Below are 19,101 nucleotides of genomic sequence, written 5' to 3' on the forward strand. Positions count from 1 at the left end.
AATTAATAAAAAAAAAAAAAACTAACTCAAAGCTAGTGGTGGTGCGTTCTAAACTTTAGTAAAAATTGTAAAAGTTTTCATGAAATTACCTTATGAAATGTTTTGATGTAGGATTTGTCATACTCGGGTTTGATATCTATCTGATGTTTTCCTTGTATTTTTGATGTTCTTGACATTAAATAGTTTGTGAGACCCAGTTGCAGCTCAAGGTTAGACTAAAGCAACACTTGAATCAGTGTTTTATCATTTTGTGTTTGCTCATGTTGGGTTGTACTTAAGGACTTTTCCAGTAAAAGCATTTCTACAGCACCCACTGACCTCTTAACAACTTTATCAAACTCTTGTAGGATAGTGGTTCCTCACATCAAATCTCATGTACAGTTACTTTGAAATTCTTCCTAAACTACTCATTAAACATGTGGGATTCAACAAAAAGAATTTCCTTTCAAATATGCTTGTCTTTTTCCACGCAGTGACGTAATTCACTGATGTTTAAACAACGATAAACATTCTTAAGCTCTGTAGAGGCGCCTGCTGTGAAGACTCACTTGTTTGACAGCTTCTTCCTGCATTTAAAGGGAGCTTGGGAGTCAAAAGTATGCATTCAATAATGGTCCTATCCAACCATGTCTGTCTCACAGGAAAAAAATGGCAGTGATTTCAGGGTTCATCTTTCTGTGCCTGCTCCAAGCTGCAGCCCCTCAAGTGGGACCTCGCGGACCCAGACCGATACCTGGGAGAGGTGACAGTCCAGGACCAACTCCACCTCCGGCCACACCGAGACCTGCAGGCTGTGATCGTGAGTGATCCTTAGTTTTCTAAATAAAATGTTATAATAATGTAATTTTTTGGATCTGCCACATAAGAATTTAGGGGCTTATATTGAGTAAATGGTGGGATTATTCAAATTAAAAAATATACTGGAGTAATATTTCCTTAAAAATGCATTGGAGCAACATAAAATGGACATACTCCCCCCACATACTCCTCATACTTCAACTCCTCATACTCCTTAATTTCCCCACAGAGATAAATAAAGTCCTATCTCTACTCATATTCACACTAGAGGTATTTATCTTTGACTTGCATTAAAAATGTTACAAGCGTATTAAAGTTTTATTGGAATCAGGAAAATGCCAGAAACACATAATTTGTGACTGTTGTATGTTGTATAATTAGATATTACTATGTACATATTGATGTTCAAGCAACATTTTACAACTCTGCACGGTTGCTGAAGTCAATTTGAACTGTATCGTACACTGCCTGGACAAAAAAAAAGTCACCAAAAAAAAAGGTCACACACTATAATATTTCGTTGGGCCACCTTTAGCTTTGATTATAGCACACGTTCCCTGTGGCACTGTTTTGATAAGCTTCTGCAATGTCACAAGATTTATTTCCATCCAGTGTTAAATTAAATTTTCACCAAGATCTTGTACTGATGATGAGAGAGTCTGACCACTTAAGGTCTGGACTCTGTGGTGGCCAATCCATAGGTGAAAATGATGTCTCATGCTCCCTGAACCACTCTTTCACAATCTGAGCCCCATGAATCCTGGCATTGTCATCTTGGAATATGCCCGTGCCATCAGAGAAGAAAAATAACCTGGTCATTCAGTATATTCAGGTAGTCAGCTGACCTCATTCTTTGGGCACATAATGTTGCTGAACCTAGACCTGAGCAACTGCAGCAACCCCACATCATAGCACTGCCCCCACAGGCTTGTACAGTAGGCCCTAGGCATGATGGGTGCATCACTTCATCTGCCTCTCTTCTTACCCTGATGCGATAGTTCCCCACTCTCCTTCCAGTTTTTAATAATGCGTTGGACAGTTCTTAACCCAATTTCAGTAGTTTCTTCAATCTCCTTAGATGTTTTCGCTGCTTGATGCATGCCGAAGATTTGACCCTTCTCAAGAAATAAGAAGCTGCTCATTGCATCAGTTGGGGTTAAATAACTTGTTGCCAGCTGAAAGATAATCACCCATGCAGTAATTATCCAATAGCAGGCTTGTACCTATTTGCTTAGTTAAATCCAGGTGGCGACTTTTTTTTTGGCGAAGCAGTGTATTTTATGAGCTCTTCATATGTTTGTGTACAAAAATCTTAAGTAGACACTTGACTACATGTCCCTTCTGCTGCTGCATTGCATTTGTACAAGACAATAATTAGGGCAATAAAGTTATTTACACTTTGACAATGTTCTTCTCCTTCAGCTGGGATAATCGACTGTCCCATAAAGCTGTACTTCACCATCGACACCTCAGAGACCATCGCCTTACAGGAGTCCCCACCCGGTAGCCTGGTGGAAAGCATCAGGGAATTCACAAAGATCTTTGTCCAAAGGCTAGCTAATGAGGAGTACAATGGCCAGATCCAGATCACCTGGTCCATAGGAGGCCTGCACTTCTCCCAGACACAGGTCGTCTTTAGCCAGTTCACATCCAAAGAGAACTTCATCAGGAATCTCGGGAAGATCAGATACTTGGGAAAAGGCACCTACATCGACTGCGCCCTCAAAAACATGACTTACGAAATGACACACCACTTCGCAGACCCGAAGGCCGTCCTCTTCTCTGTGGTCATCACTGATGGCCACGTGACAGGAAATCCATGTCAGGGAATCAAGATAATGGCAGAAAAGGCCCGCGACCAAGGCATTCACATTTTCTCAGTGGCAGCTTCCAGGGCCATCGATGAAGTGGGAATGAGGGAGATAGCCAGCTCCCCTGATGAAGTGTACCGTGATGACTACATTGCTGTAGAGATTGTCGACGGGAGACCAGTTCTAAGCACTAGAACTATTGATCGTATCATAAAAGCCATGGTGATCTGAAATCTTTTTGCCTTATATTTCAGTTCAAATTCTAAGTGTGAGGTGATTCTCATTGTCTGCTGTCTGTTTTTTTGCAGAAATATCAAGCATATCTAGAGGTAACAAAGATTTTAAAGAGGGGCTGTTGATACAGCTTTTAGAAAGTCTCCCTCGTCTTCTATATTTTCACGTAGTCCAACATTTAATATTCTTTTTCTCTTTATTTTATAGTGCTATAAACCGAAATGCTATGAGACCCCTGGAAACCCAGGACTAAAAGGGCCTCCGGGTCAAAAAGTGAGCATTAAAAAGTCAGTCGTGCTTATTCTTGCTTGTGCCAAAACTTTTTTTATTGAAATGTCCATATGTCTGCTGCTATTTTTTTTAGGGGACAAAGGGAACCAGAGGCTTTACAGGGCCAAAAGGTCAAAAGGGTAGACAGGTATGTATAAATTATGTCTTAAATATAATGCATTTAAAATTCTATAACATATCGTAATTTATTACTGAATGACATCTGTTATATTTCAGGGTGATCCTGGCATTGAAGGTCCAATTGGTCGACCTGGTCCAAAGGTTTGATGACACCTGCTGGTTGATGATTTTTTTGTGCTATGTAGTTAGCTACGGTTTCAGTTTTTTATCTCATTCATTTGTTCTTTTCACAGGGAGAGGCTGGTTTGAAAGGTGAGAAGGTGAGTGAAATCTTTACATCCCTACTTTTTTTTTTAATGCAGTGGTCGGTATTAATGGGTCTGTTTTATTTCATCAGGGTGAAATCGGATTTAGTGGAGCGAAGGTAAGTAGCTTGTTTTGTTTTTTATACTCGGCTGCTGGACATCCATCATTGTCGGCGTTTACAGACTGTAGCTCCTTTTATCTCCTCATTGACGTCTTAACACAAAGGGTGTGGTTGGAGCACCTGGCAGGAATGGGACTGACGGACAGAAGGTGAGTGTTTATACTAACATGTGCACCATGATACTGTTATGATCAGTATACATGAGCTCTGATATAACTGCCTCTGTAAAATCTTCAGGGTAAAATTGGCCGAATTGGAGCTCCTGGTTGCAAAGGTGATCCTGGTGACAGGGTGAGTCTAGTATTTTTATATTATTACTTTTCACATTACTCTCAGCATGCTAGTATGCACTGCCATGCGAAATAGAGTAGCTGCTACTGCAACACTAGTTAAATCTAGGTATGTTTTTCCATGACAGGATTATTAATATGTCCAGTTAGTGTAATCATTTTATTGAATCACATTGAATCCATGAATTTGTGTTTTTGTGGTTCAGTCAATCGCTGTATCTTTGTCTCTAGGGGCCAGATGGCTACTCTGGAGAAATTGGTGAAAGTGGCCTACCGGGGGAGGAAGGAGGAAAGGTCTGAATAAATTTGTAATTCGTAGTATTCAAGTAGCGCAGCTTTTGCAGAATGTTGATATTTCAGTGAGCTGGTCAGTGAAACACTTCCCAGAGGGAAAGATCTCCACAAATTTGGCTGGATTCCAGTGAGACAGTCCTAAGGGTTTGAATATATATAGACAATAATTCCCACTTGTCTAATACTCATGACTTCTCAGTGAAAGCGCTATGACTAGAAAAGGCAAGGAAGGAAGAAGGAAAACTTATAATGGGACATCACAGACCCTTGTAAAGCATTTCCAATGTAATGCAGCTTGGTATTATAGCAGAAGTCAGAGCCGAACAAATGTCATCTGCCAGGAAAACTATTTTTTGCAGGAAAGAATTCTGTTTTGATAATACAACAGAAAGTTTGAAATTACCCAACCCCTTTCATTATTGTTGTCAGGACAGTATATTTGTCACCACCCATCCCCAGTGTCAGGTGTTTACTCACTGTTGGCTGGCCTCCACAGTAGCAACAGCTTTTAAATCTGCAATCTATGTCAGACTGTATAATAACAGTGTTCAACAGAGCCACAGCATGTCTCCCAGACACACATCTGTGTGGCCTATATAGAAGCAGACGGTTTGTGTGAGACACGTTACAGGCTTCATTTAGACACTATGACTTCTGGCTGTTCATTCTGAAGTCTGTAGAAGTAGGTACAGTTTATCCTGATATATAGTATGTTACAGTGTTTCAACTGAAAGGGAAAAGATCGGAAAGTGAAGACATGTTTCATCATTCAATTTAAATAACTCATGAGAAGTCAAGTCAAGTCACGTTTATTTATATAGCACACTTAAACGCAATTTAATTGACCCATAGTCATCCTGGTCATAGTATATCTGAAAACAAAACTAAAACAAAGGTCTTTTGACTTGTTTGAGTTTTCTTGAGCATTTCACCACTCAGCCAGGTGGCTTCTTCATTTCTATATGACTGGTGGGGAGAGGAGGTATTTTATCAGGTACATGGTCTGTTAACAACCGGATACTCAGTTGCAATTAGAGGAATTTGTTGAGATTGACCTACTTTTTCACAACTTCTGATACTCTAATTAATGATCAGAAACCCCAGATCCAAGATGTGAATAGGAAACTTTAGCTACCTCCAAAAAGTGGCAGAAGAAGCCACTCGGCTGAGTGTTTGAACGTCTTAAAAAACCCATAGTACAGTTGCATTGTTTTAGCTTTGTTTTCAGAAATAATAGTTCCAAAGCAGTGACACATTTTCTTCCAGTTTGTCACATAAATAAGTTTTTTTTTTTTTTTTATTGAACACTGAACCAATAGTAGAGCATTTTTGAAATGTTTGAGATTTAAGTGTGTGGGACTAGTTAAGTAGTGCAATTAATGCTAACATAGCATGCTAGCATGTTATCATGCTAATGTTAGCAGCTACATTCTGCTGCATTGATGAACAGGAAAGGAAAACTTCCTTCTGTTCCAGCTGAGTGAAACGTTGTATCCCTGTGGTTAAATGAGCTTTAATAACATGTAAATACAGCAAAGTAACAATAGCGATACAACAAATACAACAAATGGTGTTAGCTGTACTAATGTTTTTTAATCATGTAACTAACACAGCCATGTTTCCTCTGGTTTGTTGACAGTTTTGTTATTCTTTCATCATTGTATTCATCTTAAATAACTTTGAGGATTCTGTTAATCTTGTTTGTCGTGACAACCGGAATTATGTAACATTGTGGCCAAAGCACATCGACAATTACAACTCAGATGAATTACCAATTTAATTATTATAATGTCAGGCTTCGATCGTATCAATACCACAGATCCTACGGGATAAGGGATTGTTCAATGCAGTTAATTATTTTTGTCTTCCATGTAAATTTAATGTTTTAAATGTTAATATCAGTTAATGTCTTTTTGGTTTGGTTTGTTTGTGTTTGTTTAGGGTGACTCGGGCATCCCTGGGAGGTCAGGTCCCCCTGGCCCCTCAGGTGACCCTGGACCAAAGGTAACCTTCAAATTAAACTTCAACAGAAAACATCAAGCAAAAATAAAGGCTTTTAGTTACTTCAAAAACAGAATTACTCACCAGAAGCCTTGTTTCTTAGGGTGAAAAGGGAAATCCGGGGAATCCGGGGGTTCCAGGAGAAAAGGGGATTACGGTACAGACAGGAATTAATTTTTATTACACTTATATCCTTTATAAAGAAAGTTAATGTCAGCTGATTAATATCTATTAATCAACTTTTGCAGGGGTCCGAAGGTTCACCTGGACCAAAAGGCGAACTGGTATTTAAAACTCTTTAATTTAAAAGGGTTATCATTTTGAGAAACTGCCATAGTCTTTTCTAAATGATTGTTAAATACAACAGGGGAGAAGAGGAGTATCTGGACCAAAGGGCACACAAGGACCTGATGGACAAAAAGGGGAGAAAGTAAGATCAACGTTTAGAGGAAGTTGCATCATATTCTTTAATTACTCTGTAATTCATTAATTTAAATGCCATTTTCTGTTTTTAGTTGCTGTATTGAAGCAGGTGATCTTCTTAAAAACCAACCAATTACATCTGGGATATAACTCATACTCATACATGTGGAGAAGAACAAAGATAACTGTTGCTGGTGATCTAAAAGAATTTATTTTGAAACAGTGACAGATGGTACTAGATTCTGTTAACCTTACGAGAGATTTCAACAGTGAGAGAAAGACAAGTCTTGTGTGTTTAAAATATCTTAGCCAAGTTTCCGTCTTCGAGAGAAAGACCAGTAACACCTCCTTGCCTTGTACTGTATAACTTTATTCTTTGTTGGAGCAACGAGATTCTCCTGAAATAGAATTATTGCCTCCAACTTCCTGTTGGGTTTCGTATACATTGGCCAATGATTAATGGTGTGGTGTGAATTCTGACACTTTAATTTATTTTCGAGGGAGAACGAGGGCCAGAGGGACTCAGAGGTCGGTCTGGGGAAGATGGACTCAAGGGCGCTAAGGTGAGAAGATCACGACGTGGGTGGATTTTGGCAGAGGGACGACTCTGCAGCTTCCTGAGAACTCAATAAGTGTTCACTAGACCTCCAATACTGAAGTCACGCCTGCATGTGTTAGGTGCCTTCCTAAAATAACCTAGTCATTAAAACAGATTTTACAGACAAATTTCTTTGAACCTATATGAAAATGATATGTCCCGTATTGTGAATTGCCAAATTCACATGAGCAAGAGTAATTCTTTGTGTGTGTGTGCTAGAGTCAAGGTAATATCCAGTAAAGGAGTTTTTTGGTACTTTCTCTGCCAGGGTGACCAAGGACTACCAGGACCGAGGGGTCGGCCAGGAGAACTAGGGGCCCCTGGAGCAGATGTGTGTTGTTTGTAATATCATTATAATCATCAGCACAATCTGCTTTTTGTTGTCTGCTTGTGTTTTGAATGGATTCCTAATGATTCACCTTTTATACTCTGTGGCTGCAGGGCACCGTAGGAAATCCTGGTGATCCAGGACAAAGGGGAGACTCTGGGCCACCTGGACCCAGGGTGAGGACTGAGGATACATCCGTGAATAAATAAATTATCAAATACTACATTATTTGACGATTGATGTTATTTTTTTCTTCTGTAGGGGGACAAAGGAAGATCTGGATTCAGCTACCCTGGATCAAGGGGACCTACTGTGTGGTTTTCTGTTTACCTCATGAAAAGTCCTGCACGTCGTAAATTTCTCTGCTTGAGTCTGATGTAATGCTATTGTTTCCAGGGAGAGAGAGGTAACCCAGGTAGGAGGGGACCAAGAGGGGGCAGAGGTGACTGTGGGGCCAAGGGAGAACCTGGAAATAAAGGGCCACCAGGAGAACCTGTAAGATTAATAGCAGTATTTTGAGTAGAGGCTGACAGCAGTTTTTAGGCAAATACTGATGTTTATGTTCTGGTGCAACAGCAGTACTTCTTCATGTGCATAATCCCCAAAATATACCCTGTCCATGCTGTTCAGCTTCCAAAACTCGGAAGGTTGTTTTATGAGAAAACGAAAGCTTCTTACTTACCTCTTTGAGTGCTGAGCCCCACACATTATTTCCTCAGGTTTGAGATTTGAGTAAATTTTGCCTTAAACACAATGTCTCTCCTAAAACAATTCCAAGGTACTCAGGATAAGAGTACAGGCATCGCTGGGGAGATAACAGATAGGTGACTAATTTTCAGTGGAACTATGTATTCAGTTAAAAGCAGTTCCAAAGAAACCGCTTCACATTCAGGCCTTATGGATTGTCCTGGGACATTTGTTTCTGGAAATGTTGTTGTTCACCACAAAAAAAAACAAAACAAACATTTTAACCACTTATGTTGTATTGGGATTTAGATAAAAATCTTAAAGATAAAGCATGTCAAAGCTTCAGCCGATGAAACAAAGTATTTGCAATCGTTATCGGAGGCAAGTGGGGGATCAGGGAAAGTACAGAATATGAATTTAAGCATATATCTGTATGAATTAAGCCAAAGAACAAAGCACCAAAGTCACTGTATTTTTTACCAGGTGCAGTTTCTCATTTAGACATTACAAATAATGACACCATAGCAGTGATCATCAGCTGGACTAGTGAGGTGTGAGTTCTCTAGGTGTCAGGAGACTGTCTGCAACACTTAACATCTGTGTGTTGACTCATTCATGTTGCCTCAGTGGCACTAAGTTCATGAGAATAGTAAAAGAAGTCAAAATGGCTTGTATCATTCTGTGGAGGCCCTCTGCAGAACACTTTAGAAGAAATGTCGCAGGAAAAAAATTTGTCACTGCCACTGAAAAATGTTTTGTGTTTAGGGGGGAAAAGGCGAGCCAGGGGAGCCAGGAGAGAGAGGACCCAGAGGAGAGCGTGGACCGGATGTAAGCAACAGCACTAACACAAGAATAATGACTTGACCACGCATGGAAATTTTTTAGATCCAGTTGCATGTCTTTCTCCTTGTGCTGTGCAGGGATCTCCAGGACCACCGGGCGACCCTGGGCTCACCGTGAGTACACTTTAAAAACATTCCAGATTTAGATTATCTTCATCCTCCGTGATAAATTTTTCCTAACCTGCATACACATCACTGCAGGACTGTGACGTGATGACTTACATCAGGGAGACATGTGGTTGTTGTGGTAGGCAAACATCCATGCTCAAGCACAGCTTTGTTGTTAATATTGTTCACCATGCTGATCATCTTCTTGTCTTTTGTCTCAGACTGTGAGAAGCATTGCGGTGCTCTGGACATTGTATTTGTGATCGACAGCTCAGAGAGTGTTGGGCTGACTAACTTCACCCTGGAGAAGAACTTTGTTATCAACACCATCAACAAGCTGGGAAATATGGCCAGCGACCCTAATTCAACAACCGGTACAGTTGAGCAAAAAACATAGAGCAGATGTCCCAATAAATCATACAACAGAAAGAAAGAAAGATAAACCAATTCCAAGGAGTGATTCACTCTATCTACCACCTATTGAATATAACAGTTAAAGGCCAAAATATGTGGACAAGACTTTATGTTCAGCTTTAAGTCATCAGTAATACTGTGAGTCAGTAAAAACTGAATACAGATTGTCAGTGCTGCATATTTTTAGCCATCAAAAGTGTAAACAATATTATATTTAGACTGTCAGCTGCCATTTTAACTGTGAACCATGGCAAAATATCAGATGTTTTTGCTTTATTTATTGCTAAATAGCGCCTCTTAGAGAACATTTAAAGTATATTAAAAAAATAATTCCTCTTGACGAACTGAGAACCCAAAACATTGTATATTTGCATATTTATGATGGTTTTTGAAAGATTTATTTACATAGTTAGGATATATGTTCAGTTTGTTGACAATTAAAAATATAGAGTAAGATTTTCATTTAAAACAGACTGAGCTGATGTATCTGTATCTTTTAGGTACAAGAGTTGGAGTCGTACAGTTCAGTCACAACGGGACCTTTGAGGCTATTCGTCTTGACGACGCCAACATAAACTCCATGTCTGCCTTTAAAACAGCAGTGAAGAAACTACAGTGGATTGCCGGAGGCACCTTCACACCCTCAGCTCTCAAGTTTGCCTACGATAACCTCATCAGAGACAGCAAGAGAGCCCGAGCCAGAGTATCTGTCGTCGTGGTCACAGACGGTCGCTTTGACCCTCGTGACGACGACAATCATCTCAGGTACCTTTGTGACGACCCCGCGGTGGTGGTGAATGCCATCGGGGTTGGCGATATGTTTGATATGAAACATGATCCAGAGACCCTGGTGTCCATAGCATGCAACAATAAGAACCGCATCACAGAGATGAAGCGTTACAGTGACTTGGTGGCTGAGGACTTCATAGTAAAGATGGAAACTGTGCTCTGTCCAGGTAAGCCTGCACCAGCATCCCCATCAGGATCATACGCTGGTCCTTCTGGCACTTGTTTGACCTATGTCTATCTGTTTTAACGCTCCCAGATCCAATAATAAAGTGTCCTGATCTCCCCTGCAAAACTGGTATGTTGTTTAGTATGTTTATTGGTTTAGTGTTGGAATGAAGTAAAACTCAGTAACTGATTTCTTTCTTTACAGAACCTGATGTAGCTCTTTGCGTCGAGCGGCCAGTGGATTTGGTATTTCTAGTAGATGGTTCAGAGCGCCTCGGAGAGGAGAACTTCCGCTATGCCCGTGAATTTGTGCAGAGGGTGGCTGACAGACTGGTGCTGGCCAGGAACAAGTCTGATCGAAGACGAGCCCGCCTGGCACTGATTGAGTTTGGCAAGGAGGGCGAGAATGTCGTGGCCTTCCCTCTCACACATGACTCTGCCGTCATAAATGCCGGTATATCGAGCTTGCAGTATCTGGATTCTTCCTCAAGTGTGGGGCCTGCCATCATCAACACCATCAACAACATCCTGCGTAATGGAAATGAACGCCAGACGAGACGCAATGCAGAAGTTTCATTTGTTTTCATCACAGATGGTGTCACTGACACCACCCATCTAGAGGAGGCGGTCAGTGCCATGCGCCGGGAACAGGTCGTCTCCACTGTGATTGCCACAGGAAGTGACGTTAATGAAGAAGTCCTAACAAAGCTGGCTATGGGTGACCGTGACGCCATCTTCAGAGGACCAACATTCTCTGATGCATTACGGCCACGTTTCTTTGACCGTTTCATCCAGTGGGTGTGTTAAAAAGAGACAGGTGCTCATGTGAGCGTCATACTGGTGCTACCGTTGTTAATCTAGCATTTTAAAGGATAATTCCAGTTAACTTTAACCTGGTGGATTTCCCATTATAGCGGCTGTGGTGGCATTAACTTTGCATTCACCTCTTTTGCAGTGATTCAAGAAAATGATGAGTCACACAAGACAGCCTTTATCAGGGCAGCAAATGTGAGCTTCTTGTTGATTTGCAAAGCATTTTTGAAGTTTGTTCTGGGAGTCTGAAAGCAAATTCAGAAATTTCAGTGTCTTTATAGCTCTGCCTCCATCGTCGTCTTCCATTTAATTTAGCGTCTCTTCTTTGTGGTCTGTAATAAATATGGCAGACTGAAAACTACTCACCCTCATAATGGTCGACAGTGTAATCAGACATTTTATTTAGATGTTCAGACAGCTTGTCTGAACAAAAAACACTGGTCCCTATTCGGTATATGCAGTTTTTGTGCGACTCCTTATTTCCTTGAATCTCGTTAAAAGTGAAGGGTGCAAAGTTACTGGGAAATACATCAAGTTTAAATAAACTATAATAATACTTTAAAACACAAGACTGGTTTACTATGACTCTGCTCTGCACTGTACTATATGCAAATGATGTCACAGCGTTATGCTTTACTTCATTTTCATCCTCAGTATTTCGTTATACAAAAATATAATTCAAGTCATGCATTCTTGATCAAGAATTAAGCTTTACTGATTAAACATAATAAATCTGCAGTTTGCTGGACATTGCAGTGCTGTCTTGTGTAAAGTCCCAACATCACTGCAACTTACAGTGGAATTACAACAAGGTTCTTATAAAACGACTTTAAAAACAAACTCAAACATTTGGCCTGGAGTACTTGGGAGAGTTTTTGTGAAATCTCAAGGAAGCTATTTTTGTACCGGATGTGTAAGCTACAGTTGAGTCACACATGCAGTTGTGTGCAGTATGTGTGCAGTTACAAAGAGCCAGGGGTCTCAAAGTGGGAGGCAGAACAATGGACGGCTGAACTGGTTTGATCTGGTCGGGTTGAGAGATTACATTCTTCTAATTCCTCTCAAAGTGCGCTGTAGACACTCCTCCTCACATCATGTCCAGCTGCACAGGAAGAGAGAGAAAAAGATGCAAGCTTTATTTTGTTTTTTAATCTGAGGTCTTAACAAGCCTGGCATATTATCAGTCACAAACACTGGCATATCCTGTATATACACAGAAAATGGCTTTAGGAACTTGTTAGATAAATATTTAAAGGTAGGGTCGGTCAAAACACTAACCAAGTCATCAAAATCTCCAGTATCTTCGTCCGGTGGTGCAGCTGCTTCCTCTTTCTTCTCCTCAGGAGCAAGAAACTAAAGACGAAGAACGCTTCAGTCAGCATAAAGGACGTTTAAAGATCATTTTGAAATCATTTGTGAAGTATAAACTCACCTGACTGGCTTCGTCTTTGGATATGGTGCTTCCTTCGACCTCATCCTTGCTGATCAGAGTTACAGCATCTGTACATGAAACACCAAAAAATAACCTGAACTCTAGAGTTGACTTATATTGTGATTTAAGCCTCATTTTCCCATTTAATTCATTTACTTGTTTTGCACTCAAATTAGGTGGACGTTTCATCTCAAGGGAGGAATGATTAGAGAGAAACCCTGTAGCCCAGAGTAAAGAGGCTTATCCTACCTTGGACAAGCAGGTCCCAGAAGACCTCAAGCCCTCTGTTGGGGATGCTTCTCTTCAGTGACTGTAGGTAGCTATTGTACAGGTCAGCATTCCCCAGCTGAATGAGCAAAGATAAATAACATTCAAATTCCATATAAGAGTCTTTCAAAGGTTCACATCAACATGCAAACACATACTTGCTCAATAACTGGCCTGCGTTCAAGTTACAAGAAACAAAACAGACTCATTTTTAATCTCAAAAGCCAAACAACGTGGTTCAACAGCAACCGCCACATCATCATGCACTTCCATGAATGTGTATTTACCTTAACAGACTGCTCTCTGAAAGCCTGGATACAGGTGATGCTTTTCATGTAATAGTGTGTGCTCTTGTTGCCAAGCAACTGCTCTATCCTGTGAGTCAGCTGCTGACAGACTGGAAGGACATGGGGGTCACCACAACCAAACAAAGAGATAAACACAATTAGAACATGAGTCATGATAGTTTATAACACACCCAGGGGGGGAAAAAAAGAAGTTTATCAAGCAGCTCATCATAAAAAAATAACAGAAAAAGACTCACTGTCTCCGAATGAAAGAATCTTCTGCTTAATCAAAAGGCGGAAGTCTCGGGCTGGATCCACACTTCCCACCTGGTTATGCAGCGAATGTGAGACTTTAATGTTAAAAACAAGTGCTGGTGTACTTTTTTGAAATAGCAGGATTATTATGTCATCCAGCTCCCCCGGTTCTCACCGAAGTAACAGAGCCTTCAGCGATGTCAGCCAGGTTATACTCCTCCTCTGCTTCGTCTTCCTTTCCTTTTTTGGCATCTGGCTCCTCGGAGCTACAAATGACAAAGAAGTTTGTCAGAAACCTGGAAATAGCTTTTTAAAAGTTTGGTACGTGTCAGATACACAAGAAAGACTATTATAAGACAAGTGGAATTACAAGTCTCACATAGATATTACTGTTTTTTTAAATAAAGTTTGAACCTTGACTGTGGTGTTCAAAGAGCTGACATGCAACTGAACTTACTCTTTGCCAAAAATCTGAGCACTAGTTTTCAGCTTCTTTTTCTTCTCCACTTCGGTGAGAGGAAATTTCCTCTTCATCTCCTCGAGTGGAGCTCGGCAGCGTTCTTCAATGACCTCGGGGCGATCAAGAGCAGCCTTCACCCATGCCTCCATGGGGGGAAGAGGGGTGCCGGGGTTCACCGCCCGATGATGCAGACACTAAAGAGAGGTTGGAAACAGTTGTGGTTGAATATAAACAGTTGATAGCTGTCATGCTCTGGCCGGACGTGATGACAAATGATGAGATTTTTCATCTAATCTGAAAATGACATCCCACATCTTGTCCTAAAATTATGCCACTTCTCAGAAATAACACTGTTCGTCTAAATACAAACTTGACAGCAGTACCTGGAAGTGCCTCTGGAAGGAAGGGTTGGGAATGTGGTGGGCCTTTAACAAGTCCTTTTCTTCTCCATTCTCATCTTCTTCTACCAGCATCATAGAGTCGATGAGCGAGTCGACAGCAGACAGCTGTGTGTCTAGAGGAATGAAAGAACACCAAGAGTTCACTCAAGTTCACTCAACCCGATCTTGAAGTCTTTGGGCTTAGTTTTCTTCTATCATGGATCTACAGTGTCAGCGGTGCACAACAAACAGAAAGAAAAGTCAATATCTTCCAACTATGGAGTTGCCAAAAGATTCAGACGAGTCGTCCTGAATCTGTGCCAAAGGTAAAGTCCACCAACACTTCTCCTGGAAGTTTGACCCACACTGTGCAGACTGGTGTGATTTCAGAATTCAACAGAAAGCCCTATTTTCAAAATGTTCCGACAGTGGAAAATTTCTGAGTTCACCTCAAAGTTTACAGCATGCATCTGCAAGCAGAACGACACATTATGACTGTGGAAGCTGATAACTCACATCAGAGCTCTGAATAAACATGACACATACAGAAACAGTACCTGAGGGAGTGAACTTTTTGTTGTTTTCAAGTGAAGGAAATGTAAACTGTCTGAGATCCTCCATGAAGGGCAGCTGGACGTACAACAGACACTGCGGAGTGTGAGAGAGGGATTGTTTCACCGTTTCACATACTGATTCAATAAATACACCGTATTTGGAAACACTGCATGTTTATGTCCATTATTTCACCTCATAGTCCTGCCTGGAACAGGGGAAAGCTGCTCCCACTTGAGGGTTGCTACGGCGATCGTAGGCGTAACGTACAATGGCTACCATTTTGAGCTCATCCAGCGCTCGGATTAGAGCCGACAGTGCCACTCCTGCGTGCTGCTCAGACAGAAAAAACGGGTCAGTGTCAGCATGCAGTCACCAGCAACAAACCAGCTTTCTCCATTCTCACCTCATCATCCTTGGGGGCAAATATCTTCACAACCTGCGTTCCCATGAACTGATGCCGACGTATCTGCAGAAAAAATGAGAGCACAGGGGTTGAAGGTTTTGCAACATTTACATAATTTAACTTGGATGCCTGGCTCAGCACAGAGATGGAATACCATGTCCTGTTTGGTGAAGCCTAGCACAGCAAAGCACTTCCCGTCATGCTTGTATTTCATCTGGTCTTGATCAACTTTGGAGAAAGGAACAATGTCGCTTCCGTAACGAAAACCTGTGAAGAGAAAAGAAATTAGATTTAAACTACAAGTGGACCTTAAAGTCTGAGTTCAGTCGTTGCTGATTTCACCTTGAATGATTTCATCCTTCGGCACCTCTGTCTCGTTGTCATCGTCCAGGCAGTGGACGGTTTCTCTCTTCACGTCTTCTTTCTGGCAGGTTTGTGCGTCAACTGTCGACCAGGTTTTCTTGAGTCTCTCTTCAGTCACCTGGTGGACATGGTAAATATTATATCTTGTCGTCACTTGCAGAGCTTTATGTGACAATTATTATTTAACCATTAAAAGGAACAATGAATCACTAATGTAGTTACTTTAAAACAACACAACTACATTCTGAACAGCAGACGTGTCAGTAATAATTAGTTAACGTACTGCTTTGTAGCCAACAATACGGATGGAGAGAGAGCTGCCAATGGTCAGCTGACAGGGCCAGGCCATGGGTCTCCTCTCAATACACTTGAACATACACAGCTGCTCGATTGCATTCCTACAATGGGATGAAGGCACACAAGTCACATGACACCACCCAGTACAAGCACAAGCTACGTCTAGTAGCTGCAGCATGCAGTCACCAGCAACGAAGCTGAAACAAATGAGACAAGATAAAAATAACTGTATGAGGAAAAAAATAAATAAAATAAACTCCAACCTGAAGGTGTAAATTTGATCAAGGCCGTCCTCCTCATCCAGGCTAAGCATGACATGCTTCACCATGTCCAGACTGTCCTTCTGTTCCCTGGACAGTCCTTTTCCTGGGCCCGGATGACTAGGGCCTCTTCTGTCTGCATCTCCTTGACCTTCCTCATCTTCCTCCACAGGGAAAGGAAAACTAAAAAATAAAAAGTTTTGAGTTAAAGCAATGGTTTGACAGGAGGGTACCAGAGTCTCTAAGCAGATTTTCCACAAGTTAACTGTAAGTGTTGGGTGAAAGGTAAAAGTGGGTTTGTTTGGGGATATGCATAAAGAGAGAAATATCAATTATCAGGACAAAAACAATCTCTCACAAATATCCTGATTTTGAAACTGTTTCACATTAAGAAATAACCAAAACATCACATTGTGAGTATGTTTGAACCGTACAAGAACTGCAAGGTGATGTCAGCTCGTTTCAGGTTTTCAATAATAACATCCAGCTCGTCTGGGTTGGCCTGTTTGCTGAGATCAGTCAGGAGGGCGATGTTGAGACGATCAAACTTCTTTCCCCTTGAAAAGTACAATTGAGAAAGCCCTTGAGCACAAGTAAAACGTATATACACGTGCACATGTTTAAGATTTTTGCTTTTGAGGGAACAGAGAATGACTCATGAGATAGAGGCAGATTCTTACCGAGTCTCTGTCTGAAGAACATCCATGCAGACTACAAGGGCATCCAGCCCTGTTAAAGTCTTGTTAAGGAGCTTGTGATTTCTATTTGTAAACTTAGTTTAGAAGCAAAAGAGCACAAGAGTTCAACTAAAGTATTGCGTTGTGTTATTAATGTTTAACTCAGAAAGGATACAATCCGCCTGCTGACCCTCTGGATGGATCTGATTTTCTATCTCCTCCAGGAGCTCAAAGTCAGATGTCATGAGGTGGCGATGTACCGTGATGTTCTGGTACTGGCCGTCCCGGTCCAGGGGGTTTTTGGTGGCGTCTGTGCCAAACAGAACTAGAGCCAACTCATCTTTAGTCTCTGCGAAAACCTGACCAAATAGAAAAGACATGTGTGAAGATGGCAGGGACTTCTCATAAGAGTAGCTTCTCTTTGTATCTTATTTTCAAGAAATCTGAAAATGTACCTGCCGCATTACAAACTTCTGGACGACTTTTTTGGCAAGCTCAAAGGGAGACTCTTCACCCGGTGCAGAGTTGGACATGGAGAAACCCACATCCATGCACAGTACCTGCGCTGACTGAACACAAACATTGGAGGGTTTCATTCATTGAGCCTGATCTGGTCGACAATGCAGAAGTTATATGCTTTGAGCACAGAAACAAGCACGTTTTACATTTTTAAAATAATTTTAAAGCCATTTGCTCTTGTGTTAGAACTAGATTATGCTGGAGTGAATGGGGGCGTGTTTTCCTCAGTCTCAATCATTGACTGGTCTCAACATGTCTCAACATGTAGCTGACGTCAAACGTCTGAAGCTCAGTGAAAGAGAACAATTTGTTTCTGACGTTTGGAAACTGCTAATTTAAAACGATACCTAACGTTTCTATCGACGCCGTGCATACGTGTCATCTGTTTGTTTAAAATTTTAAGAGAAAACCACTTACTTTGGAGCCTGCCATCTTCTATCTTCTATCTTCTATCTTCCCTCCAAGCTAGTGTGTCACTCTGTTATGGCTCCGGAAGGAAACGGCAGGAACATGAAGAAGGTTCCTGTTTACAGCGAAATATCAGACAGCTTTACACGAACACATCTTTTATTATCGTTTACCGTAACTTACGATGCATCTGTTAAAGGAAACATGCTGGGCTTGTATCACATTTCGATAATATATTCGTGGAACTAAACTTGATAAGAAAGTCTTATAAAACGCAAAAATAAGATGTAGGTCAAACGCCCTCAAGCGCAGAGCGCGGTGATGGGCAAATCAGCTATTTCCGACTGTGGTTGTAAATAAGATTTCATAAATAAAAGAAAAATACTCATAGATAAATTAATGGAATTCATACATTTATACATTAAAAAAAAATATATGTGACATATCAATTATATAGTACGGAAGCGTATTGCTGCCACACACACACAAAAAAGGCTTACTATTACGTAATCACGTGAAAGTTTCTTGTTATAAGAATATATTTTTCACGTTTTAACAAGATAAGTATCACGTTATTACATGAAATTATCACGTTATTTCATGATAATGATATTTTCACGTTATAACGTGATAATATCATGTTATTTCAAGATATGATATTTTCACGTTATTACAGGAAATGATCACGTTATTTCATGATAATGTTCACGTTATAACGTGAAAATATCATTATCATGAAATAACGTGATAATTTCATGAAATAACATGATAATTTCATGTAATAACGTGATACTTATCTTGTTAAAACGTGAAAAATATATTGTTATAACAAGAAACTTTCACGTAATTACATAATATTGAGCCTTTTTTTTCTAAAGTGTGGCAGCAATACGCTTCCGTAATATAGACTCATATATTAATTTAAAAAAATTCTGATTCACAGTTTTAAAAGGTTTAATAAAAAAAGTCATGTTCTCTACATTTCTCAAAGAAAAGATCTAAGTAAACATTAAAAATTCTCTCATGGTCATCAAACTCAACTAAAATGCTAAACCATATTTTCTGAAAATAAATAAATAAATAAATAAATAAATAAAATGAAATTCCTTAAACCTCTGAAAAAGACCAAAGGAGCAATAACTATATATCTTAAAACACCTTCCCA

General features: G+C 40.5%; 2 protein-coding genes across 2 annotated transcripts; one reads left to right on the top strand and one right to left on the bottom strand.

Annotated features, from left to right (window-relative positions):
* The first annotated feature begins 304 nt into the window (after positions 1 to 304).
* On the top strand, positions 305 to 11,959 carry LOC311488584 (collagen alpha-2(VI) chain-like). The gene is made up of 27 exons (XM_084545380.1): positions 305 to 799; positions 2,221 to 2,831; positions 2,918 to 2,938; positions 3,051 to 3,116; positions 3,208 to 3,261; positions 3,351 to 3,395; positions 3,488 to 3,514; positions 3,592 to 3,618; positions 3,726 to 3,770; positions 3,859 to 3,912; positions 4,143 to 4,205; positions 6,147 to 6,209; positions 6,310 to 6,363; positions 6,455 to 6,490; positions 6,574 to 6,636; positions 7,130 to 7,192; positions 7,496 to 7,558; positions 7,669 to 7,731; positions 7,817 to 7,867; positions 7,952 to 8,050; positions 9,008 to 9,070; positions 9,163 to 9,198; positions 9,286 to 9,331; positions 9,414 to 9,566; positions 10,107 to 10,562; positions 10,652 to 10,690; positions 10,766 to 11,959. The coding sequence occupies exons 1-27, from the start codon at positions 649 to 651 to the stop codon at positions 11,365 to 11,367; spliced, it is 3,114 nt and encodes a 1,037-aa protein (XP_084401506.1). The 5' UTR covers positions 305 to 648; the 3' UTR covers positions 11,368 to 11,959.
* Positions 11,960 to 12,063: 104 nt separating this feature from the next.
* LOC311488585 (X-ray repair cross-complementing protein 5-like) lies at positions 12,064 to 18,050 on the bottom strand. The gene is made up of 21 exons (XM_084545381.1): positions 17,946 to 18,050; positions 17,465 to 17,578; positions 17,185 to 17,368; positions 17,013 to 17,061; positions 16,767 to 16,889; positions 16,336 to 16,515; positions 16,059 to 16,173; positions 15,755 to 15,893; positions 15,567 to 15,679; positions 15,413 to 15,475; positions 15,202 to 15,339; positions 15,012 to 15,102; positions 14,458 to 14,588; positions 14,072 to 14,268; positions 13,790 to 13,880; positions 13,617 to 13,686; positions 13,360 to 13,469; positions 13,055 to 13,151; positions 12,806 to 12,873; positions 12,652 to 12,726; positions 12,064 to 12,475 (listed from the first exon to the last, which is right to left on the bottom strand). Exons 1-21 carry the CDS (start codon positions 17,958 to 17,960, stop codon positions 12,461 to 12,463), a joined length of 2,178 nt encoding a protein of 725 aa, XP_084401507.1. The 5' UTR covers positions 17,961 to 18,050; the 3' UTR covers positions 12,064 to 12,460.
* Between the last annotated feature and the right edge of the window lie 1,051 nt (positions 18,051 to 19,101).

Source organism: Chelon labrosus, assembly GCF_963514085.1.
Source record: "Chelon labrosus genome assembly, chromosome: 5".
NCBI classification, from domain to species: domain Eukaryota; kingdom Metazoa; phylum Chordata; class Actinopteri; order Mugiliformes; family Mugilidae; genus Chelon; species Chelon labrosus.

What these genes read in the sequence shown, in the direction of transcription:
- LOC311488584 (XM_084545380.1), top strand. Translation starts at nt 649, where the DNA reads ATGGCAGTGATTTCAGGGTTCATCTTTCTGTGCCTGCTCCAAGCTGCA. An exon ending in ATCGTATCATAAAAGCCATG is followed by an intron (nt 2,832 to 2,917) that starts GTGATCTGAAAT and finishes GTTTTTTTGCAG; the next exon opens with AAATATCAAGCATATCTAGA. An exon ending in CAGGTGACCCTGGACCAAAG is followed by an intron (nt 6,210 to 6,309) that starts GTAACCTTCAAA and finishes CTTGTTTCTTAG; the next exon opens with GGTGAAAAGGGAAATCCGGG.
- LOC311488585 (XM_084545381.1), bottom strand. An exon ending in GTATTGTTGGCTACAAAGCA is followed by an intron (nt 15,894 to 16,058) that starts GTACGTTAACTA and finishes CATGTCCACCAG; the next exon opens with GTGACTGAAGAGAGACTCAA. An exon ending in GATTCTTTCATTCGGAGACA is followed by an intron (nt 13,470 to 13,616) that starts GTGAGTCTTTTT and finishes ATGTCCTTCCAG; the next exon opens with TCTGTCAGCAGCTGACTCAC.